Source organism: Balaenoptera borealis (genome assembly GCF_965194805.1).
Source record: "Balaenoptera borealis genome assembly, chromosome: 13".
In the NCBI taxonomy this organism is placed as follows: domain Eukaryota; kingdom Metazoa; phylum Chordata; class Mammalia; order Artiodactyla; family Balaenopteridae; genus Balaenoptera; species Balaenoptera borealis.
The window spans coordinates 23,003,783-23,024,983 of NC_138870.1; the positions used below are offsets into that span (position 1 = coordinate 23,003,783).

The 21,201-nt window shown below is 39.1% G+C and overlaps 1 protein-coding gene across 4 annotated transcripts in view; it reads right to left on the reverse strand.

The window, feature by feature from the left end:
• Positions 1-21,201, reverse strand: part of ITPR2 (inositol 1,4,5-trisphosphate receptor type 2) — a 519,313-nt gene that overhangs the window by 370,458 nt on the left and 127,654 nt on the right. For all 4 annotated transcript variants that reach the window (XM_082352042.1, XM_082352040.1, XM_082352041.1 and 1 more), the window contains exons 10-13: positions 20,325-20,369; positions 8,352-8,503; positions 3,280-3,379; positions 2,584-2,744 (exon numbers count right to left, since the gene is read on the reverse strand). In XM_082352042.1, coding sequence (XP_082208168.1) covers positions 2,584-2,744; positions 3,280-3,379; positions 8,352-8,503; positions 20,325-20,369 — 458 coding nt within the window. The remainder of the gene's footprint in view (positions 1-2,583; positions 2,745-3,279; positions 3,380-8,351; positions 8,504-20,324; positions 20,370-21,201) is intronic.

Sequence of the window (21,201 nt, forward strand, 5' to 3'; positions counted from 1 at the left end):
CAGAGACAAAGAGACAGATTCATCAAAAGCAGAGTTAATAGCTAAATAACAGACATAAAAAAATTGGTATCTACACATGGGATTCCATTGCTTGTCACAATTTAGTTCTGATATTTAATTATCTGTCGTCCAGAACAGGGGAGCAGTTGCTTCAGCTTGTGGCCTTTATTCATTTCCCCCGACGGGGTTGGAGGTCGACTGCATACACAAGAGTGGTTTTCAAATACAGGTTTGTTAGGGGGAAAACAGAGGTAAGAACAGAGGAAGCTGAGAAATAACTATTCCATTTGTTTGCATATTTATGACTTTTTCTATTGACAGGGTTGGAAGGAAGCAACTTGGATTTTTCTGTTCCTTTGTATTGTAAGACAGAGATCTAAAAGTTCATAAAACATATGTGTTTCATTATGGAATGCTTACCATGTGAACCCTATCAAGCCACCACGCAGAGTAGGAAGTGGAACACTGAAAAAGTCTCCTCAAATCTCTCCCCCCGAGAACACCATCCTGATTTTTGTGACAATTCTTTCCTTGCGTTTCTTTATAGTTCTGCCAATTTCTTAAACCCCAAAGAGTTTAATTTTGCTTGATTTTGAACTTTACAAATAATCTTACGGTGAATACATTTGTGTCTTGTTCTCACTCAATCTAAAGTTTATTAGATTTATCCATGTAGTTATACATAGATGTAGGTCATGTATTTTCATTGTTATATATGTATTCCGCCATATGACGATACTAAAACTGTATTCACCTATTCAACTGGTGGTGGGCATTTAACAGTTTTCAGTTTGGGGTTAGACTAAGGCTGAACATTCTTAAATGTGTCCTGGTGTACACATATAGGAACTTCTTTTGGACAGATGTTCAAGAATGTTCAGCCTAGGAGCAGAATTGGTAAGTCATGGACTATTTGCTTCTGTGTGTGTGTGTGTGTGTGTGTGTGTGTGTGCGCGCACGCATGCATGTGTGTTAGGAACACATGAGATCTACCGTTTTAAATTTTTATGTGCGTAATACAATATTGTTAACTACGGGCACAATGTTGTACAGCCGATCTTCATCTTGTATAAATGAAACTTCATACCCATTAAACAGGAACTCCTCATTTCTCCCTCCCCCCAACCCCTGGCAACCACCAGTCTAGTCTCTGTTTCTATGAGTTAGACTATTTTGCAACGTTATTAACAACAGCCAAATAGGGAAACAAAATGTCCATCAATGGATGAATGCATAAAGAAAATGCAATATACACCTATGATAGAATATTATTCAACTTTTTTTCAGTTTTTCTATAATCTATTTTATTATCATCCGAAGATTACATATGCAGTTAAGAAAATGAACCAAATCATGCAGTCGGCCGTTCTCTCGGTTCTGACTCCCCACAGCTGTGATATTAGGAGAACCAAAATGTGGAGGTCAATACTTTAATGTCAGCAATCTGCACCCTCCCTCCCCATCTGTACACACCTATTTCATTCATCATCTTGACAGTTTGCACAAGAAAACTGTCCTAAGAATATTATTCAACTTTAAAAAATAAGGAAATCCTGTCACATGTGACAATGTGGATAAAACTGGAGGACATTATGCTTAGTGAAATGAGCCAGTCACAGAAGGGCAAACACTACATGATTCCACTTACATGAGGAGAGATTGCTTCTTTAACTTTGCTCATTACTGTCAAACTATGTCCCAAAGTGCTTATACCAATTATTATCTCACCAGCTGTGTATGAGAGTTCCAACGTATGAATGCCTGGGAAATTGGTAAATAGCTTTTTCTTGTTCAAATTGAAAGGTATATAGCAGACCATGAAGTGGAGAAATACAGAGAATGCTTGTGCTCTGGCGTGTTGGAAACCTATGGACTTTAAAACCACACATGATTAAATCCCCCACTTACTGTGTGACCCTACCTAATTTGCTTAACCTTTCAATTTTCCTTTATGTAAGATTGGAGTAATGTCCATCTCAGGGCTGTTTGAAGGACTAGAGAAATATATTTACAGTGCCTAACATGGTACCAACATAAATTAGGGATGAAATGATTGATAGCTATCAGTATCATTCTCTGTCTCACTTATTTCCAAAACCAGAGTTGAAGAATCAAAGATCCAGTTTCTCTGAGGGAGTTACAAGGGCAGAGAGGTACACTTTGCAGATTGTTTGCTGGTATTATATAACATGCTTGTTTTGTGGTACTTGAGCAGAGAAATGTATCTTGAATAAATAAGAACAGAAAAACATAAAACCTCTTTTAGGACCTTTAGAACTCCCAACTCAAATATCAAATCAAGTGCGGCAAAAGGCACCTCTTATGATACACTTAAAAGGAAAGACCAGAAAGTAACTAAAAACAACTGTGTTCAAGCCAAGCTAAAATGGAAAAAGTAAATATTCCACCAGATTTTAATGTCACCATTTTCATGCACTCACCGGGATCTGCTCATTCAGAAGCAGGCGTGCTGCTATGGACACCATTCTACATATTCCCTTAGAGTCATTCATTCACCTGAGGTCTACTGCAAGAGTTGACAACTGACTCTATGATTTAAAAGTCATTTTAAAAGTCACTAACCTCCTTTCATTCTGAGTTATTGTGCCGTTTTCCAGCTTTTTAACTGTGGTCGCCAGCACTTTATTTGCGTCATTGGCGAAGTCTAAGTCTCGGACCTCAGACAGCGGGACAGACACAATGGCAAAAGCTTCTTTATCTTCTTTTGTTTGGCAAGTTCCAATCTGCAATGCATTTTTCCACTAAGATTAGTTGTTTTACTAAATAACTATGCAATATTCTTCAACTACTAACACATCTTAGTACTGTTTAAGAGATATAAAACAGGAGTAGAGAATCCAAACACAGTAATTCCTACATGCATCGTCCACTATGAAAGGCTGTAGGGACACAGATTTTCCGTGCCCATTTCCTGCCTTGTTCTCAAAGCCCGACTAGAAATGTATCCCTTTCACACATGCTCTTTGTTTCAGTTTTCAACAGAGGAGAGGAAATGCCCTCCTAGAATCTTCTTCCCTTTCTATTTGCTGCTCCCACTCTTTTGGTATCTCTGCTGCATCTTCCTGAATCACAGCCCAGCTGCAGTCAAGCCTCTAAGTTCAGCTACCTAAAGCAACTGGTAGGCACGAGTGCTTGATGAAATTAATTGCAATAATCTCTAATACTGGTGAAGCTCAACTGTAAGAACATGTCAGTCACCCCCTAATCCTATTCACACAACATTTGGCTGAAAAGTAAACCATTCTCAGCAACATTTACCTTCAACATAACAGGCCTCTCTTCATCTGTGTCTATGGGGATGCTAGTACTGGTTACCCACGTGTTTGTACATAAATGTCTTAACCGAACGTATGAATTCCTAAAAGCAAAAGAGTATTAAAAACACAGATTATAAAAAATTAGCACACTTACATATCAACGTATTTACCAGTTTCATACATGATATGAATATAAATATATTTTTAGACTAGTAACTGACTCAAGCGTAGATCAGTCTGGTTTAAGGGGAATGTCTGAACTACAGGCTATTTCAAAGCATGCAGCATTATTACATCAACCAGTGGTTCTCAAAATCTGGTCCCTGGACCAGCAACCTCAGCATCACCTGAGAACTAGTTAGAAATGCAAATTCCGAGGCTTCACCCAAGTCCACTGAATCAGAAACTCTGAGGGTGAGATCCAACAGGATTTTACCAGCCTTTCCAGGCAGTTGTGATGCATACTAAGGTAAGAAGCACTGACTGTGGAACCAACTGTGTTAAAACTGCCGTCTGATTGTAGTCCCTTTTGTGGTTTAATCATCTGCACGTAAAAGTACACAGCGCAGTCGATCCTCGTTAGTCGCAGATTCCATACCTGTGAATTTGCCTACTCACAAAAATTTATCCGTGACCCCAAAATCAATACTTGGGCCACTTTGGAAGTCATTCTCAGACATGCACAGAGTGGCAAAAAATTTGATTCCCTGCCACTCACATTCCCAGTGAGGCTGAACAAGGTGATGCTCTTCCTTCTTGTTTCTTGTTCTTCCTTCTTGTTTCTTGTTTTCTCATACTGTCAACAAGTGTCTTTTTGTGGTCTGTTTGGTGCCATGTTTTTCACCGTCTATTGTTAGTGAATTCATTGTTTAAAACAGTCCTAAGCATAGTGCGGAAGTGCTGTCTTGTGTTCCTATAGAGCAAGGTTGTGATATGCATGACGGAGAAAATAACTCAGAGATGCTTCATTCAGGCATGAGTTATAGTGGTGACGGCCATGAATTCAACGCTAATGAAACAATATATATTAAATAAGGTGTCTTTAAACAAAAACACATATAAGGCAAGGTTGAGTATTGACTGATTGACAAAAATATTGTGCCCAGAGGCTTGCAGGAACCTAACTCTGCATTTCCCTTAGAAGCAATGGGTCAGTATTTGCTAATTCATGTTCCAGAAATAATAAGAATCAACTATATGTGAACTGAGAGACAGTGCATACGAAAGGACAGCTAGAGCTTCATCCAGCTCAAATATTATCATTTTTAGTGAATCTATTATCATTATTTCTTTAACAAAATGGATAAAGTATCTATTAAAAGAAAACCACTGAGGTAAGTTCTCTGCCTTCAAGTTGCTGAAAGTTCAGTAGGAAAGATAAGATAAATAAATCATATAACATGAGGCAGAAAGCATTAAGGCCAATAAGAGAAAATCAAATAAAACGCCAAGGACTTCAGGGAAAGAGATTCATTCTCAAACATCCTGATTCTTCTCATTCATAAAAGTAGATAAAATAGAGATTGAGTTAATGCACTGAATAAAATGTCTTACAAGCAATTTTTGTTAGCAGTAGCTAGAGAATGGGTAACTGACCATTCTGGTGAATGCAGTGGTAGTCCCACACCTGGTCCCTCTCGTGGTATTTCTAAAAGAGCCCCCCTCAAAGATCCACCTTGTCGACTATCAGGTAAAACAAAAGAACATATTCTAGAGGAAATAATACCCACAGGACTAAAAAAAAATGCCGCCAGAAAGTATAGAGTCTGCTCTTCCAGGGGAAACCGCTGCGAAACACGGTATGTTTGTAATAGATGTTCTGTTGTCCTGCACAGAGGTGCCTGCTATACCGCCTATCACACTTGGAACGAAATATTAGAATGCTTTAGCAAGACGTGAACAAAGTTTCAAATAAATTAAGTGCAAAAAAAGAAATAGAGATTGTTTCAAAAATCTAAAACAGCAAAGGTCCAATCCTTGTCCAAATAATCAGCAAAGGTCCAATCCTGAAATATCTCTGTATTACCACTTCTGCATGGAATTATACAGGAGATGTCATTTGGACTCAGGTATCTTCCCCATTGTATTGATATTTTAAGCATCTGGAAAGTGGGGCCATAGCTTATTCAGCTCTGTGTCGTTCCCCCTATTCTTACTCCTGGACCTTCTATAGCTGCTTATGGAGTCAACCTAGATGGCTGGGTTCCAAACTAAAGAGGCTACACTTGAGCATAATAACCTGCAATTTCCAAGAATTTTGGAAATGAATTAACTCTTTAGGACCCACACCACATAAATCCATTGTTAAAATCTTGATATAATCTGAATGTCTAAACTATGAAGGCATAGTAGCATAGTGGTTAAGAGTACAGATTTTGAGTTCACACAGTCCAGGATCAAATTCCACTTCCTGAGCTTGACAAGGATCAATCAACCTAATCACACTAAGCCAGTGGTTCCCCATCTTGGCTACACATTAGAATCACCTGGAAAGCTTTTACAACCCTATTGCCCAAGTTGCACCGCACACCATTTAAATCAGAATGTCTGGGAGTAAGAGGAGGCATCAGTACTTTTTAAAGATCCCCGGATATTCCAGTGTGCACCAAAGACTGGGAACCACTGCTCCAAGCCCTTGATACTTAAAAGTCTAGTCCACAAACCAGGAGCATCAGCATTACCTGAGGGTCTGTTAGAGATGCAGACCTCAGACCCCACCCTAGACCAAGCAGATCACAATCTGAGCTGTCATCCGATCCCCAGGTGGTTCAGTACACATTAAAGTGTGAGAAGCATTGATTATAGAGTGTAAAGTTTGAGAAGTATTTGACCCCGCATTGGAATCACCTGGGTACTGATTTTTAAAAAAGCCTGCATCTTGCCCCCAAGACTCTGATTTCACTGGTCTTGGTGTGGCCAGAGTATGGAGAGGGCGCAATGCTGCCCAGGTGAGTCCAGTTTAGAGCCAACTTGAAAAGCACTGCTCTAAGTCCGTAGTTCCTGATCTGTAAGAGTTGCTGCCAGCATTAAATAAGACATTTATAAAGAAGCTGACATAGTGCTTAGCACACAGCAAGCGCTCCAGAGTTATAATAGTAGTCATTATTAAGTGTTAATTAGTGTTAGCTTTAAAACAATTAATGACAAATGAATCTATGTTAATACAAAATTCTGTTCTATACTGAGAAGGGCTTCAGCAGTTCTGAAACAGTAATAGATGAACCCTTCCATATAAAGTGAGGCTCAGGGGCTTGTCTTGGGTCTAGTCACATTAGAGTAAGATCTTTCTATCATTTCCCTAAGCAAACTTTCTTGGTTAGAATTCAAGAAGGACTCTATTCTTGCTGAGTTAAAATCTAAAATGAATAGTCAGAGTAAGGATTTATTAAGATGCAATACTCAGAAGAGAAGGTCAAAGACCTGCATCAGCCCAAACCTTCAGAGGGGATTTCTTTACAGGCTTCTATTGGTACAACAGAGTGAGAGATGGCTCATATAAGGCCAAGATTCAGCTACATTTCTCCCATCCAAGTATAAACCAGGTCCTACTGTGCTTAGCTTCTAAGATCAGACAAGATTGGGCACATTCAGGGTGGTATGGCCGTGGACTCAGCTACATTTCTCATGAATGAGAACAGCCATGAAACAGCCCAGGAAGTCCAAGGAGCAGTGTTTCTTGGCAGTGTTAGTACAGCAACTTTTTACCTCCCCTGAAAGTAACCTACACAATAATGTCTGCATTTTGAGCAGGCACCTTCAGCCTAACCACTGCCATCTGCCCAAGGCCGAGACAATCATGCTGGATCAAGGACAATTTAGAACCATTCCACTAGACCTGAATATATGGGCAAAACTCCTCTATGCATCTAGAGATCGTATCAGAGTGCTATTGTTGGAAAGTAGACAGCTCTAGGCAAAACAAAAAAATCTTAATTAAAATAATCAAATCCAAGTGAAAGAATGTAAAATACTCTCTTACATTAAGTTCTGACTACCTCATTAACAATATCCTTTCCCCTCCCTCACTGAGGGCCAACTGGTCTCTTAGCTGGTCCTTCAGCACACCTAGTAAATCTCAAGATTCTTCCACTTTGTGTTCCTGCTGCTTGAAACACTTCTCCCATATGGAGAGGATTTGACCCTTCAAATCATTCAGATCTTTTCTCAAATGTCCTAAATCAAGAGGTCTCATAATAGAACTCCCCATACTCTTAAATTTTTCTTCAAAGCGTTCTTATTACCTCACCTTATATTTTATGTTTATTTGTTTATTGCCTCCCACTCCCATTTGAATTTAAGTTCATAACCAGTTTGCTCATGGTTTTCTTCCCAATGCCAAGGGCAATGCCTGGAATGGAATTGATGTTCAATAAAGGTTTGTTGACGGAAGGACTTCCCTGGTGGTCCAGTGCTTAAGAATCTGCCTTCCAATGCAGGGGACGCGGGTTTGATCCCTGGTCGGGGAACTAAGATCCCACATGCGGTGAGGCAACTAAGCCCACCTGCCGCAACTACTGAGCCCGCGCTCTGCAGCCCCTGCCACAACTAGAGAGAAGCCCGTGTGCCTCAACGAGGAGCCCATGCACCACAACAGAAGATCCCACATGCCACAACAAAGATCGAGTGCTGCAACTAAGAACCAACGCAGCCAAATAAATAAAATAAATAAATTTTTTAAAAAAGATTTGTTGACCGAATGACTAAATAAATGAACAAGTGGATGATGAGTGAATGAAATTTGAAATTTGACATATAAAAATAAATGCCATGACTATTAATGGAAATGCTTCTAGATCACTTTTTACTTTAGTAACCACAGGCCATATAAGTAATAAGAATAAATAATTTTTATGAATTTTTCAGAATTTCTTTTGTCCTGCACATTTGAATTTTTAAGAATAAAACAATGTTAATCTACTCACAAAAGAGGAATGATTTTTTTAACTCGTGTTCTTCACTTATGCTTGCTCTCTTGATATCACAAAAATTATACTAAGATTATGATTTTAATTCCTTACCTGCCAGTAAAATTATTCAGAGAAACACTATTGTTTAACCATATTTTTTTTTTACCTTGGGACCAGGCAGTCCGCTCTCTGAAGAGTTGTGGCATCCAGTTCAAAAAGGGATGCAATGTCATTTCCATGTGGGACTGAGACCAAAGTGTACATGATCTTCTCCCCTGCCTGGCGTTTCTTCTTTGAAGTTGGAAGATCTCCATCTCTCTGTGGAGGAAGTACAAGGTTTTTTACTTTTATATGTTTCTTACTAAACTCTCCAATTAATTGGAAGATAAGTTTTAAATTTGCATTTATTTCTTCATTGGATTACAGTGAGGTCCAGTTCACATCATCCAGAAAGAGCAGATCAGGCCTGAGAGCCTTTCAGGTAATTATTATTAACGGTGATAAGTCACACACTCCAGAGGGGTGATTTGACCTGGGCAAGTTATCAAGGCACTAACAGTCACAATAGTTCTGATCCCTTCCCTGGTATTAAACCTATTATCACAGTAGTAATTTTGACCACTCCACATTTAAAACAAACACAGAGAAGAAGCAGTGTGTTGAATCATCTAGAGTTCATAAATTAAAGAGTAAGCATGGAAGTGTTTCAGAGTTCCTGCCTAACTCCCCAGAATCATTGGGATATTAACTTGGAGGGAAGGGGAATCAACAGCAACATTCCCATTCAGTTCATCAGCTCATTCCATTAGATCCCAGAACATACTATAATGGCATATAAAGTGAAATTAAATGGAATAGAAGCCTTCAGGATGATGTGAAATGCAGTCAGTATTTCTAGTACACTCCTACCATTTTAAGCAGAAAACAACACAAGACTGATGATTATGTATTTTCACTCGAACTTCCCCAAGTTCCAGTGTCCCATGGAAGAATCTGATGTATAAGAAAACCAAAACATGATACAGCAAATGTAATATAAGCTTGGTAATAAAGTACATAAATATAATTACTTACATATAATTATTAAATCAAATTAAATTTTAAAATGAGAGAGAAAAATTGTCATTGTACCATCACAGGAAGTTGAAAGAAAATAGGTGGGAAGGGATGCTCAAAGGCAAATGAAAGCCATCCATATCCAAAGACAAGCATTTCTTTAAAGGCTGCCATGACAATGAAATACTACACTGATCATTCCAAAACATTCACTTGAAGCTCCATCCCAAGACTGTGAAAATCATTTTCCTTGGATCAGTAAACCCTTGCAGTTTCATGCTGGTGTCTTCTGTAAATGGTGCACAAATTGGTAGCACCAGTTAACTGTGAATGGGCAGAGGAACTGCCAGTGTTCTTAAGAAGGAACGGGATTGCTATCTGCTAAATCTCACATAGGCTAGCAGTATCTGGTAGCTCTTGTCATCTTTGATTTATATGTTTTCTGCAGAGATCTAAGTTCAGACCTATATGAAGACAGGGGTCTGGAAAACTCTCCCCAGGTGGTTTAACCCCCATAACAGTTGTTTCTTACCAGCAAATATGAACTATGTTCATTCATCAGAAAAAGGTATACTTAACTTACTATACACTAGAAGTGAGTATAGGGAAATAGGAAAGAAGGAAATGAAAAAGCAGTAAGCAAACTCCACTTCTGAATTTATACAAAAGTTCTCACAATACCAAAACAATTCCCTTGACTGTTCTCACTAATCTTACCACAAAAATTTAAGAGAGAGGAAGATGAGCATTATTTCCTTTAAACAAAGACATGAGTGCAGTTACCTACAGGAGATGAAGGATGAGGGAAGGAGAGAAGGGAAGAGGATGGAGAGGGGGGAGGACCAGAGTAGAAAAAGGGGGAGGGAAGAAGAGGGAGAGAGGAAGGAGGGAGAGGAGGTGGAGAGGAGGGAATAAAAAGGGAAAAAGGAGGGGGGAAGAGGAAGGCAAGGGGAGCAGTGGGTGCTATAGTGAATGCTCAACCCCAAATTCAACTAGCCACGCCTCAGTCCAAATTAACCAAAGCCAGCAGCTTGGTCTGCAGCCCTTAAGCACTGAATGAGACACTTCTCGAAGGGCAGGCATGAACTCATGGTTAAGAACCTCCTTCCCTGGTGGCGCAGCAGTTAAGAATCTGCCTGCCAATGCAGGGGACAAGGGTTCAAGCCCTGGTCCAGGAAGATCCCACATGCCGCGGAGCAACTAATCCTGTGTGCCACAACTACTGAGCCTGTGCTCTAGAGCCCGTGAGCCGCAATTACTGAGCCCGCGTGCCACAACTACCGAAGCCCACACGCCTAGAGCCCGTGCTCCACAACATGAGAAGCCACCGCAATGAGAAGCCCACCCACCGCAACGAAGAGTAGTGCCCGGTCTCCACAACTGGAGAAAGCCCACGCGCAGCAACGAAGACCCAATGCAGCCAAAAATAAATAAATAAAATAAATAAATTTATTTTAAAAAAAAAGAACCTTCTTTAGGTCTTCTGAAAAAATTCTCATGGGTCAGGAGACCCATTTCACAGTGATCTGCGTTGAGGGCATGGAAATCTGTGAACTAAAGACAACAGTCTTTGAAGGGCAAAAACACCATCACATCCTGAGAGAGGAAAACCTAAATGTCTTTAAATAACCCAATGAGATTAGTCTGGCCAGACAAATAAGTCGGGAAAGAAGGCTGCCTGGGTAACATAACAGCTTAGGCTCATGGAATCTCAAGCTCGGGAAGGATCTTTATAGATCATCTCTGTGAGCTAAAAAGACTTCTTCCAAATAAATCTCTGGCAGCAGCTAGTCTAGTGAAATACTATAACTTGGAATTTATTCCTTTGGGTCTTGAAAACATTAGTCTTTAATTATTCCCTACTGAAATTTAGACAGCCTTTGTACAGTTTTGTTTATTTCCTATATTTCAACTCTCACAGTGGGTTGGGAGAAAGAGTCTAAAGAAAGAGAAATAGCTGGAATGAGAAAGTAGGAATGAGGGAAGGAGAAAGAAAGGGAAATGAGTGTGGACACTAGAAGAAAAATAGTAGTGTACAAGAAAAATATGACACCAAAGGCAATTTCCATGAAAGAAATAATTGATAAACTGGTTTTCATGAAAATGGGTTTCTTCTGCTCTGTGAAAGACACTCTCAAAAGAATGAGAAGATGAACCACAGACTTGGAGAAAACTGTTGCAAGAGACATATTTGATAAAGAACTGGTGTCCAAAATATACAAAGAACTCTTAAAATTCAATAATAATAAAACAAATAATCCAATTTTTAAATGGGCAAAAGACCTGAACAGACACCTCACCAAAGATGACATACAGGTGGTAAATATATACATGAAAAGATGCTCAACATCAAATGTCATTAGGGAATAGCAAATTCTCTAATGAGGTATCACTCAAAACAATGAGATACCACATACACCTATTGAATGGCCAAAATCCAAAACACTGACAACACCAAATGCTGACGAGGATGTGGAGCAACATGAACTCTCATTCATTGCTGGTGGGAATGCAAAATGGTCCAGCCACTGTGGAAGACAGTTCAGTGGTTTTACACAAAACAAAACACACTCCATACCATATGATTCAGCAATCATGCTCCTTGTTACTTACCCAGATGAACTGAAAAGCTATGTCCACACAAAAACTTGCACAGCAGCTTTATTCATAACTACCAAAACATAGAAGCAACCAAGAAATCTTTCAGTAGGTGAGTAGGTAAATAAACTGTGGGACATCCAAACAATGGAATGCTATTCAGCACTAAAAATAAATGAGCCATCAAGTTATGAAAAGACACAAAGAAACCTTAAATGCATCTTGAAAGAAGCCAATGTGAAAAAGCTATATACTGTGTGATTCCAAATATGATATTTGGAAAAAGCAAAATTATGGACACAATAAAAATACACTGTGAATATACTGCCAGGGATTGGGGGAGGGAGGGATGAATAGGAAAAACACAGAGGATTTTAAAGGCAGTGTAACTATTCTGTATGATCCTATAATGGTGGATACATATCATTATACTTTTGTCAAACTGATAGAATGTACAACACTGAGAGAGAACCCTAATGTAAACTATGAACTTTGGGTGATAATGATGTGTCAAGGCAGGTTTACCAGCGTAACAAACGTACCCCTCTGGTGAGGGATGTTGACAGTAGGCTGTACTTGTGTGCTGGCAGGGGTATGTGGGAACCCTCTGTACCTGCCACTGGATTTTGCTATGGATCTAAAACTCTCTTTAAAAAGTGTCTATTAAAAAAAAAACAGCCTGAGAGAAAATATTTGTAAATTATATATCTGATAAGGGACTTGTATCCAGAATATATAAAGAACACTTACAACTGAATAGTTGTAAAGACAAATAACCCAATTAAAAATTGAGGAGGGACTTCACTGGTGGCGCAGTGCTTAAGAATCTGCCTGCCAATGCAGGGGACATGGGTTCGATCCCTGGTCCGGGAAGATCCCACATGCCGCGGAGCAACTAATCCTGTGTGCCACAACTACTGAGCCTGCGCTCTAGAGCCCAAGAACCACAACTACAGAGCCCGCGTGCCACAACTACTGAAGCCCGTGCACCTACAGCCCGTGCTCTGCAACAAGAGAAGCCACCACAATGAGAAGCCTGTGCACCACAATGAAGAGTAGCCCCCACTCGCTGCAACTAGAGAAAGCCCACGCACAGCAACAAAGACCCAACGTGGCCATAAATTAATTAATTAATTAATTAATTAATTAATAAAAATTGAGGAAAGGATGTGACAACATTTCTCCATAGAAGACATACAAATGGCCAAGAAGTGCAGGCAAAGGTGCTCAATATCATTACTAATTAGGAAAATGTACTAGGATGGTTATAGTCAAAGACACAGACAATAACAAGCGTTAAGATGTGGAGAAATTGTAGCACTCATATATTGTTAGAGGAACACAAAATGGTATAGCCACTTAGGAAGAGTTTGGCAGTTCCTCAAAATGTTAAACATATAACAAGCAATTCTAATTCTAGGTATCTACCCAGGAGAAACGAAAGTATATGACCCCACAGAAACGTGCACTGAATGTTCATAGCAGCTTTACTTATAAAAGCCAGAAAGTAGAAATAACCATCATCCAAATGATGGATAAACAAAATGTGGTACATGTACCAAATGGAATATTATTTGGCCATGAAAAGGAATGAAGTACAGATACATGGTACAACCTGCATGCACCTTGAAAACATTATGCTAAGTGAAAGAAGCCATGAAAGAAAGGCCATATATTGCATGATTCCACCTATGAAATGTCCAGAAAAGGCAAATTCATAGAGACAGTAGATCCAGGTTGCCAGGGGCTGCTAATGGATACAGGCTTTCTTTTGGGGGTGGAAAAAATGTTCTAAAATTAGATAGTGGTTATGGTTTTACAACTCTGTGAATATACTAAAAACCACTGATTTGTAATTCTAAACATGAGAATTCTTATGGTATGTGAATTATATCTCAATAAAGCTGCTGAAGGAAGGGAGGAAAGAAAAGAGAGGGGGGAGGGAGCAAAGATGGGAGAGACAGGGAGATAGAGGGGGAGGGAGGGAAGGAACAAATGAATGAACAAACTCACTAAAACAATGAAAAAAAAGTGTGTTGTTGCATTGATCTCTGCCATGCAGCTCAACATGAAAATCCAGGTGTTATACTAAGATACGGATAGCAAAGGAGCAGTTTTCCATGGAGGCTCTGAAATGTAATGGTGACACAGGAATCACACTTCTGCCTGACCCCAAATAACTGAGTCAAGAAGGTCTTAAGAAGATCTACACAATCTTCTTACGTAGGGCCCAGTAGAATACCATGTGCAACTATGAACTCCTTCCCAATGGTAAAAATGGTGGTGACATCTGAAATTGAAGATAATAGTCACTATGATGAGGAAGAAGGCAGAGAAAGAGGAAGGGGGAGATTTAAGAAGAGGAAGTGCTAATTCTAAAAGAAAGAAAAGGAAGTTTGTTTTTTATTACGTCTTAACATGAAAACTTGGGGAGAAATAGACAAGGAGAGTTACAGTCACAAATAAATATTATGAAAGAGCTCTTTTCTGGATTTGGCAATGCTATTGCAGCCAAAAGAAAGAACCACCAACATAATGAGTGTTATTAATACATGTGAGGGAAGATTGCCTCAGAATGTAAGAATGCAAAAATAATGGACGAGATCAGTCAGTTGTAGAAAAAAACTAAAAGGATTTTTGGGAATATGTAGGCACAGGGATTTGAGCACAAGTGGTTTAAATGGAGTATTAGAAAGGTACAATTAAAATATGATTTTAGCTAAGGAAAATAAAATCTAATCAATTACATTGAACCATACTTGAAGAAAGGCTTTATTAACAGGAGATAAGCATGTAACCTAAACAAACGGAGAGTCAATGAACAAGAATTTGACAGTTTCTCTCACCGCAGGCTAGGGTAGATGAAACAAATTAGTATTCCAGTTTTCCTGGAGGAATTCCATATCCCTGAAAGGCATGTGTGTCATCTAATTTCCTGAGCTCTCCACACCAATCTTCTAATCATAAGTTAGCTTTTGATATAGATTTTCCTTCAGGGAAAATGCACTAACTGACCCAAGGATTTAGATCTACTTAGCAACTGACAGTTGGCACTGTGGTTTATACATCAGTCATTTGTGAATTCATTTAGTGGAATCAATCCTCCTGTATGTACTGTCCTTTTCCCCCTTTTGAAAAGCTAATAAAATGAATTTTAGACTTACAAAAGGCGAGCAGATTCAGGTTCCAAGAGATTGCTCTCCTACCCCATCTCCCTTGGTAATATCTCCCTGTGGGATCCCGATAAGAATAGTCAAAGACCTCTCTATTTTGATACTCTTACAGTGAACAATAAAAATCTTTTCCATAGAGAAACCTCACTTATTAATTAGCTAAGTGAGTTAGTCACTTAGTTAGTTAGTCACTTTAGTTAGTTAGTCACTTACTAACTAAAAGAGGTCACTCTAAATTACTCATACTATTTAAGACCTGTGGTTTAATTTTAATTACCTAGGATAAGTGAAATGTACCCCCAAATAATTTGCTTAGGTCTTTGAGGAAAAAAGCTTTAAAGAATAGATAAGTTCCATTTATAAATAGCATAACAATTGTTTATGTGTGAATAAGATCTTCTAACACATTTAGAAGTTTTTTAAAACAGGGCTGTAGTCTTAAGCATTCTGCTATTAATCTCTTGTACTCCGTTAATTTGCTTAACAAGCTGTCATAAGCAGTTTGACAGTAAACTTCAAGCCAGCCCCTTGGAATTTTTTAAATAATGAAATATGAATAATGAGTTATAAGTATACAGTTTTTAAATAAATGGATCAAGCTTCAATATCAAGAAAATTAATATTCTATTTCTACAATATGAAGGCAGTTCTGTTCAAAATTGTGCGCTTGTGGCTTTTGTTTATGAACCCACATCTCTTTTTAAGTAAGAAAAAAGACCCCAAAACACTAGTTCTCTGCAGAGAATTACAGAAGCACACTGCCCTCCCTCTTTGCATCATGAAAAGACATTAAGGTACAACAGAGCTTAAACAGGTGTTAAATTTAACAGCATCTCAGTCTCCAAAACACTCTCAATTTAGGGAATGCAGGGCTGCAGAATGTTAACCTAGTCTGCTGGGCTTTTAGAAAAACTAGCATTTTCACTTGGAAGGAAAGGCACACAGCCTCGCAGATTCTACAAACTGAAAATCCCGTATGAGAAGCCAGAGGATGCTAATGGCTCGCCAGCTTCTCTAGCTCCTGGGGGCCCTGCCCGCGGCGCACGGCAGGGAGCCTCCCGCTACACCTTCTCCGTTGCCTCATTTGTGAGTCATCGCATTTTCAGCAGAGACATCACGTAGCAATTCTGCTGTGAGGAGCCAGAGACATTCGGTAAGAAACAATGCATGCGTTTTCAGGGCTGATTCAGACCTGTGGCCACGGCAGCATAACGATGTGTAGGCATCTGTGTTTTTAGTCCAGACCCTCTGGGGCTCTCACTGCAGACTTTCTGGAACAGACACAACCCTGCCATTTAAAGCTGCAAACACTTCTTCTCTTGCCACGGTTCCTTGACAATCGGGCGCTCTCACACTAATTCCCAATATGACCCTTTTTTCTTGCTTTTCCTTATCATCTTACCACTGATGAATACATAGTAAAACTCAAAGAAATCTGCGGGTCTTCTTTCAGAATCTGGTACCCTCCCCCAAAAGAAAAATCCTACAGAATAGGATTTTCAAGTCTATTTCAGCAAAGTTTCATGCTTCCTAGAACATTTCTGTTTAATGTATGTTTTTGCACAAAGACGGATGGTTCTCAAAGGGAGAGAGTTTGGCTCCCCAGAGACGTTTGGCAATTTCCAGAAACACTTTTAGTTGCCACAAGTTGGGCGGGGGATGGGGGATGGAGAACAGGGAGACCACTCCTGGTGTCTAGTGAGTAGAGCCCAGAGATGCCGCTAAACATCCTACAATGCAGAGAACAGCCCGACCACAACCAAGAATGATCTGGCCCGAGTATCAAATATATCAGTGTTGTTGAGGCTGAGGATCCCCAGCACAGACAAAAGACGTTCCCTGGAAAAATCAGATCACATTCCACATAAATAAGGTAATGTTAAAATGGGTGGTGTTATTCCAGAAAAATCTCCTTCAAAGAGCCATTTGAAAAGATGCCGGTTTTCACGGAGAGAAAACTAACGACTTTCAGGTTCCCAGCTGGGCTTGATACAGTTCCAATATTTACAGGGTCCCTGTGGATGCTGTACATTTGTAAGATTGGAAATAACAGGCTTCTTTGTAGAATAAATACAGCTATTTGGGTCTTAATGGGAGCTCTGACACACTCCGCCTCATTTCAGCGGCACCATCCATTAACCTCTGAAACTTCAAAAATGGAAGGCAACATTTGATAAAGGTTTCTAAATTACAGGAAAACTATTAACTGGATATTAAATAGACAACATAGGGAAAATGAGGAAAGAAAATAATTAGCATGGTGACAGGGAACTCAGTGTTCCTGGAACCCAGATCTGAGGTGAGATAGCATTGTTTTGGGAAACTGATTTCATTTTTCACAGGCTACACTCTAAATGCTCCTCTGTTTTCTTTTTTAGACAGAAACATCATTATTGCTAGGTGGTAAATGGCGTATAGAATGAGAAGCCACATTGTTAGCTGTACTATTCCCTATTCTCAGTTTTATTTACTTTCAAGCTAGGGGTTTCAGAGAGAATGAAATCAGATGTCTCCAGTTGGATATGTCTCTGAGAGGACAGAGGAGATCCAGTCATAAAATCCTACAACAGAAGCAAACCCACCTATGTTGTATGCAATTAAAGTATTGGTAGTAACACTGCTTAAACAGAAGAGCGCTCTTTCTCACCTTTAAAGGAGGATAAAGAAACTGTACTTCAGAATACAAAGGAAAAAAATTTAGCAAGTCTAATCAAAAGCTTGATTAACACAAAGAGTAAATTTCACCATGGATTTATTACTTATTTGTATGCTCTGTGCTGCTCCATAAACCTTCATTCACTATTTTCTCCCCCTCAGCTCTGCCCAGAATCATCAGGAGCATCTCCTAATGGTATGTAGCCAAAAGGAGATGAGCCAGAGATTTAATTCAATTGCACAGTTTGAAGCTTTGATATGATGCCCTTTAAATAGAAACAACTTACATTTTTAGCCTACTAACATCTTTTATTCAGAGAGTTTTCCATTTGTCGGCTGGCATTTTATCCCCATGGCATGCAGGGCAAACATCCTTATCCTATCAGACAGGTGAAGAAACTGAGTCTCAGGAAAGCTATCTGACTTGTCCAAGGCTACACAAGTTCACGGTGGTGCTACAGTAGAGCTCCGCTGTCTCTACAGCATGCTCAAGAAGTCACATAGAATATCACAGAAATAAACCTTGACAAAGAGAAAAGCAGTCCCCGACATCCGACAGCTGGCCTGGTGTATGAGCCAGGCCTTGGTGTTGCTAGGAGCTGGCCTGACACTCAAGCTGGGCCATGGTGTTCTCCTGGTGAATATGGACAATTTCACAAAACAGCAACACCACACAAGGTCACTTCATGACTGGAATGGATCAAGACAAAACAACACCACTCCGTAACCATATCTGAACACCGACAGACTGTGAACGTTGTTCAAACCACAAAAAAATGACAATCCTGCTCCTCTCCTCTAGCGAATATGAGCGACTGCTGCTTCTTTAGCAATTATAGATCTAGCCTGCCCTACCCACAGATAAAATGTATTAAGATACCTCCTCTTCCTGACAGCACTCCCATCCACAGCAAAGCCCCGCTTCTTTAAATCTTCCCCAAAATCAATCGCACAAGCCCAGTTCCTATAAGACGTTTTTTCTAACAGCTTCTTACTGAGAAGCAGCACAGTTCCCCATAGTGTGCGTGCAGTGAGTTATAAACACCACTTGTATGGGTATTTTCCTGGTGGTCTCTGGCTGGAAACCATTGAGACCATCGACAAGCTTTTAGGAAGAACCAAAGAAACTATGATTCACACTTTGCTTTTTAAACATGGCTACTGAGAGCATTTTCCTAAATCATAGGAAGGTAAGGACCCAACAATCCTGGTGCCGCTATTTGAAAACCAGGGGGAGAAAAGCCCACAGAGGAGGATAAAATTGAATCATAAATGAAAGATCCAATGGATCTAACAAACCTACTTCTATATTTAAAGACATTTTGACACAAATTAAAGTTTTCACTGGGTCAGTGACCTGATACTTCAGCTTATTTCTATTGTAAACATGATAATCATATGGAGAGAGGAGTCAACCAGGATTGACTCAGGTCCAGAAATTCTTATTTGACCCATCTCCCCCATATCCTCCTAAAACGTAAATCTGTGCGCCAATGTAAAACAGTAGTCATTTTAATGAAACATTCCAACTGTTTCTATCAAAGAGCAGAATGTGGGGTGATGCGGTAATAATACCTACCCATTCCAAAAGGGATGGCAAAATTCCTAACAAAACTGTATTACAGACTGTGTCTATTTTATATCAAAATATCTGGCTAAATTGCTTTTAAAGAAATCCAGCCCTGCTGAGAGTCACACATAGAAAAGGCAGTAGACACCATGGGGCAGCGGACAGTAGCTGTAGGAGTAATCAGAAATATTGATATAACAACAATAATAAAAACGACTGATAATAGGAAACACCAAAAAAAAAAGAAAATAGGAAACACCAAATGATAATAGGAAACACCAAAAAAAATAAATAAAATCCAGGCTTTATTTGGATCACATCAAAATATCCCGAATTTCTGAATTTTTTAATAAGTTTCAGGTGTACAGCATTAACAATTCGACATCTTATATACTACAAAGTGATCACCGCCACAAGTCTAGTTGCCATCTATCACCATACAGTTTCACCCATAACCCACCCCCATCCCCACTGGTAACTCCCTTCCCCTATGAATTTTTTATTGAATTAAATCATGTTGTCATTGTTAAGTCATATTCTTTCCAAATTATGATGAGATGAGCAGGATAAATAATAATAAGTATTTTTAATGAAAACTAGCTTTAAAATAAGATTGTGATTTTTTTTTTGAGTAGCACACTGTAGATTATTAGAAATTAGAATTATCTAGTTACTGAACACTTCAATTTCTCCCCATAAATAGAAACCAAATTATTTTGAATTGAAGAGGATTGTTCTGTTGTCCTATTTTAATATGATGCCACAATTCCATTCCTCCTTCCTAATTTCTATGAACTTCTGAAAACTAAACCTAGATCCACCATACCTCCCAAATCCAGTTGCCTTCAGCGATCTATCATAAGTGGCCTCCAAGTTGCTGGAAATCTCCCTAAACACCCATTTCTGGTCATGTTCTTATAATCTAAGCCAAATCATCATTTACTTTTTATCTTCGATCCACAGCCTCTACTTGGAGAATCTCTTTCAGAGCCCTAGTCTTCAAATTTTCTACTAACTTTTCAATTTGTTCATATAAAATATAAATAACATGCTTGTATTTGACGGCGAAAAAAACAGTTCTACTCACCACATTTTTTCCTTCATTTTGGGCATCTCGATAATCAGGGTTAAGCTAAAAAACAAAAAACAAAGCTACTTTTGAATTGCTATTAAAAGCACATTAACAAGACCAGTGATCTTTAATTCCAGTTCACTACTGTACACTTAACTAAGTTTAACATAAAAAGAGGCTAAGAAAGAAATGGTTAGTAAATACCTTCAAACCCTAGATGCAGGAGACAAGAGTTAAAATGCCAAATTTATGGCCTTTGTTTGTATCAAACATTGACATTTTTGAACAAGTGAGAGCTGACAGTCTCACCACCTCTTAAGAAGCATTCAAGAGAGTTCATTTTGCCCACCACAAAATCTGCTATTGACCAATAATGCAGACAACGATGTCTAAAAATAGACCAAAGGAAAGTTTTAACAATGATTCAAGATCATGCTCCATGTGCTATACACACAAGAAAAGAAAGTCAAGCAAAAGAGGATCTATATATCAGCTATGTCAGCTAATGCATGAGGACTATTTAAACTAACAAACGAGAACACATGTCTCAAACAGATGGAGAGATAGAGAACAGTACGGAGGTTCCTTAAAAAACTAAAAATAGAACTACCATACGACCCAGCAACCCCACTACTGGGCATATACCCTGAGAAAACCATAATTCAAAAAGGGTCATGTACCACAATGTTCACTGCAGCACTATTTACAATAGCCAGGACATGGAAGCAACCTAAGTGTCCATCGACAGATGAATGGATAAAGATGTGGCACATATATACAATGGAATATTACTCAGCCATAAAAAGAAACGAAATTGAGTTATTTGTAGTGAGGTGGATGGACCTAGAGTCTCTCATACAGAGTGAAGTAAGTCAGAAAGAGAAAAACAAAT